The sequence below is a fragment of the Octopus bimaculoides genome, chromosome 16 (assembly GCF_046866305.1).
Source record: "Octopus bimaculoides isolate indiv1 chromosome 16, ASM4686630v1, whole genome shotgun sequence".
Classification (NCBI taxonomy): domain Eukaryota; kingdom Metazoa; phylum Mollusca; class Cephalopoda; order Octopoda; family Octopodidae; genus Octopus; species Octopus bimaculoides.
The window spans coordinates 26,284,456-26,288,543 of NC_142943.1; the positions used below are offsets into that span (position 1 = coordinate 26,284,456).

General features: G+C 38.0%; 1 protein-coding gene across 1 annotated transcript in view; it reads left to right on the forward strand.

Annotated features, from left to right (window-relative positions):
* The window catches only part of LOC106883723 (dynein beta chain, ciliary), a 362,109-nt gene extending 359,203 nt beyond the window's left edge, over nucleotides 1-2,906 (forward strand). Inside the window, exon 97 of the mRNA XM_089364269.1 lies at nucleotides 867-2,906. Within this exon, the coding sequence (XP_089220395.1) occupies nucleotides 867-2,518 (1,652 nt within the window). The 3' untranslated portion in view covers nucleotides 2,519-2,906. The remainder of the gene's footprint in view (nucleotides 1-866) is intronic.
* The last annotated feature ends 1,182 nt before the right edge of the window (nucleotides 2,907-4,088 follow it).

Genomic DNA, 4,088 nt, shown 5'->3' on the forward strand with positions numbered 1-4,088 from the left:
TTTAATACTAATCTGTTGTTGAATTCTTGTCTAAACTGAGCAGTTTAAATTTTTATTGTTATTGCTCATAAGAATCTTATAAACTTTTGAGAGAGCATGAAATTAGTCTTTTTTAAAACAGTGGATCTCGAAGGAAATAAAGCTGTAAATAATATGTAAATATTGGATAGAAAAAGTCAAAGCTGCCTGTGGAACTTGAACCCACATCTCCTGTAAACATGTCAAATGTTCTACCATTAGACCTTGGCAATCTTTTGAATTTGTCTATCCATTTTAGAAACTTTATTCTTACCAGCAAGAATTGTGGGTTGTTGGTGTTGTAAAGTGAAGGTGCATGACTCAGTGGTTAGAGCGTAGAGCACACAATCATGAAGTAGTGAGTTCAGTTCTCAGACCAGGTTATGTGTTGTGTTCTTGAGCAAGACACTTTATTTCATGTTGCTTCAGTTCACTCAGCTGTAGAAATTAATTGCAGCATCACTTATGTCAAGCTGTATCATCCCTTGTCTTTCCCTTGGATAACATCGGCTGGTATGCATGGGCAACTGCTGGTCTTCCATAAAACAATCTTGCCTGGACTTGCGTCTTGGAGGGTAATTTTCTAGGTGCAATCCCATGACCATTCATGACAGAAGTGGGGTCACCTCTCCTCTGATGTAAGAATTTTATAAACTTTCAAGAGGACATAAAATAATACTTTTTTTGGAACAGCGAATCTTGAAGGACATAAAGCTGGATTTTCAACCCAATATTTATGTGCTGTTATTCACAGTTTTATATGTGCTACATGATCCACTGTTCCAAAAAAAAAAAAAAAAATTTTAATCTGTTTTGATTATTTAAATTTTTTTTAATTTCTGTCACAGGTGAACTCAATAATTATCTTCTGAAACTGAAGCCACAATGTTCAACTGAAAGCTTGATCTTGAGTCTCCAATATTTACTGGATGAACATAAGTCAGTGGATCAAAATCTGCCTCAAGATTGCCATAAGCAGAGCCCCAGTATTAGTTTGAGATCTCCAGGAAGAGGCTTGACAGAGGAGGAAGGGCCACTTATGGAAATGACAGCTGCTCCTGACAACAGTGATGACATTTCAAGAAAAGACTTGGAAATTTCTAAATGTTTGATAGAGAAGCAAATTGATCCAGAGTTTTATGCAGCCAATGTCCATGATGGTGGTACTGAAGATAACATTAATAGGGACGGTGCTAATGGTGTTGGTGGTGGTGCTAATGGTGTTGGTGGTGGTGCTAATGGTGTTGATAGTAAAAGTGTTGGTGGTATTTGCAGTCATGATAATGATGATGGTGGTGGTGGTGGTCGTGGTGGTGGTAATGATGACGTGAGTAATAAAAGTGATGAAGATGCTAATGGCAAACCTGATAAAGAGCCAGAATTATTACAAGATCACTTGAAATCCCTAAATAATTATTTTGTTTTGCAAACTGAAGAAGTCATGATTGAAGCATTAGAAGATGATGATTCTGATACACTGGTTCATGCGTCTCAAGATGATGGACATGAAGTTGATGGCTTCCTAGCTAAGGAGTCACAAATGGATGAATTACAAGTTGGTGGATCACAATTAGATGGGTCACATGTTGAAGGATCACAAGTTGAAGTGTCGCAAGTTGAAGTGTCGCAAGTTGAAGTGTCGCAAGTTGAAGTGTCACAAGTTGAAGTGTCACAAGTTGAAGGATCACAAGTTGAAGGATCACAAGTTGAAGGATCACAAGTTGAAGGATCACAAGTTGAAGGATCACAAGGTGAAGGATCACAAGGTGAAGGGTCACAAGTTGATGAATCACAAGTTGAAGGGTCGCAAACTGAAGTGTCGCAACCTGAAGTGTCGCAACCTGAAGTGTCGCAACCTGAAGTGTCGCAACCTGAAGTGTCGCAACCTGAAGTGTCGCAAGCTGAAGTGTCGCAAGCTGAAGTGTCGCAAGCTGAAGTGTCACAAGCTGAAGTGTCGCAAGCTGAAGTGTCGCAAGCTGAAGGGTCACAAGCTGAAGGGTCACAAGTTGAAGGGTCACAAGTAGATGGATTTCAAATAGATGGATTGCAAGTTGATGGGTCACAAGTTGGTGAGTCTCAAGTTGGTGGGTCGCAAGTTGGTGGGTCGCAAGTTGATGGGTCACAAGTTGGTGAGTTGCAAATTGATGGATCGCAAGTTGATGGATTGCAAGTTTATGGATCACAAATTGATGAGTCACAAGTTGAAGGATCACAAGTTGAAGGATCACAAGTTGAAGGACCACAAGTAGATGAATCACAAGTTGATGGGTCTCAAATAGATAGATTGCAAGTTGATGGGTCACAAGTTGGTGGGTCACAAGCTGGCGGGTCACAAGTTGAAGGATCACAAGCTGAAGGATCACAAGTTGATGAAAGACAAGTTGATGAAACACAAGTAGGTAGGTCACAGGTAGATGGATCACATAAAGATGAGCCACAAGTGGATAAATCACAAATCGATAACTCACTAATTGATGGCTCCCAAATTGATGAATCATAAGTAGATAGGCCACAAGTAGATGGGTCATAAGTAGATGGGTCATAAGTAGATGGGTCATAAGTAGATGGGTCATAAGTAGATGGGTCATAAGTAGATGGGTCATAAGTAGATGGGTCATAAGTAGATGGGTCATGTGTCGATAGATCACAAGTTGGTAATTGTGGTGGTAATGATGGTTGTGGTGGCAGTATTGTAAGTGATGATTATGTTGAGTAGGGCCAAAAAGAAAAGGATTATAAAGAGGATGTGATATAGTTGGTGATGGTTCTGGTGGCTGTGTTGGTGATGATTATGATGATGAAAGGGAAGGAGAGTACTGCAAGGAGAGGAGATCAGAGAAGGCAAGTAGAAAGATGTAACAAAAATTGAAAATAAAGATGTGATGATCGATGGTAGTTGTTGTTGTTTAACCCTAGGTATTAGTAAAGGTAACCTTTAACAGAACCGTATACTGGAATTCATAACAAAAATATTGCAAAAGATATTGATACTAATAATGGTTTCTAATTTAGGCATAAGACCAGCAATCTTGAGGAGAGGTGTTTTATTATATACTGTCATCTCCAGGTACTTTATTTTACTGACCTCAGAAGAATGCAAAGCATAGTTGACCTCAGCAGGATTTGAACACAGAATGTAATGAAAAGGAACAAATTCTGTAAGATTGAAGTTTTCAGCTTTTGCGGTGTTAAAAACTCCTTTAATTTGAATAAATGTAAGATTTCGAAAGGTCTCTCTACTCTGCAAACTTTGAATTAAATTCTCAGAGCCAAGTTGGAAACTTTTGTCATAAAGGATTTTGTCAGAAGCTTTAATAATTCTTCAAAACTATCACATTTGCAATGATAAGACTTTTTAACATAGGCAAAAAATTGAAAGTAGGAAGTTAATCGATTAAATTGATCCCCCAGTATTTGACTGGTACTTTATTTTACCAACTTCAGAGGGATGAAAGACAATGTTGACCCAGTGGGATTTGAACTCAAAACATAAAGAGCCTGAACAAATACTGCAAGCCATTTTGTCTGATGCCTGAATAATTCTGTCAATCCTCCATCTTTATTATGATAATGGTTTCAGATTTTGACACAAGACCAGCAAGTTTGTGGGAGGGGGCTAAGTCAATTACATCAACCCTAGTGTTCAGCTCGTACCAAAGAGATGAAAGGCAAAGTCAACCTTGGGAGAATTTGAACTCAGAATATAAAGACGGATGAAATGCTGCTAAGCATTTTGCCCAGTTTGCTAATGATTCTGTCAGCTCGCCACCTTAAATCTTTAATAATAATAATAATAATAATAATAATAATTCTTTCAACCACAGACAAGGCCTGAAATTTTAAGGGAGGGGACCAGTTAATTTCACTGACCCCAATGCTCAATTGGTTTGTATTTTATTGATCCTGAAAGGATGTCACTTCTCTAGCGGTTGCACTTATTATTACAAAAGAGAATAATTTCTTCGTAATATTTGGTAGAATAAGAAATTTGAATTTGAAATTAAGGAATTATAAGGAAAAAAAATCCTAGAATTTACGTATTTGTTAATATCTTTTTTTTTTTTGGCGGG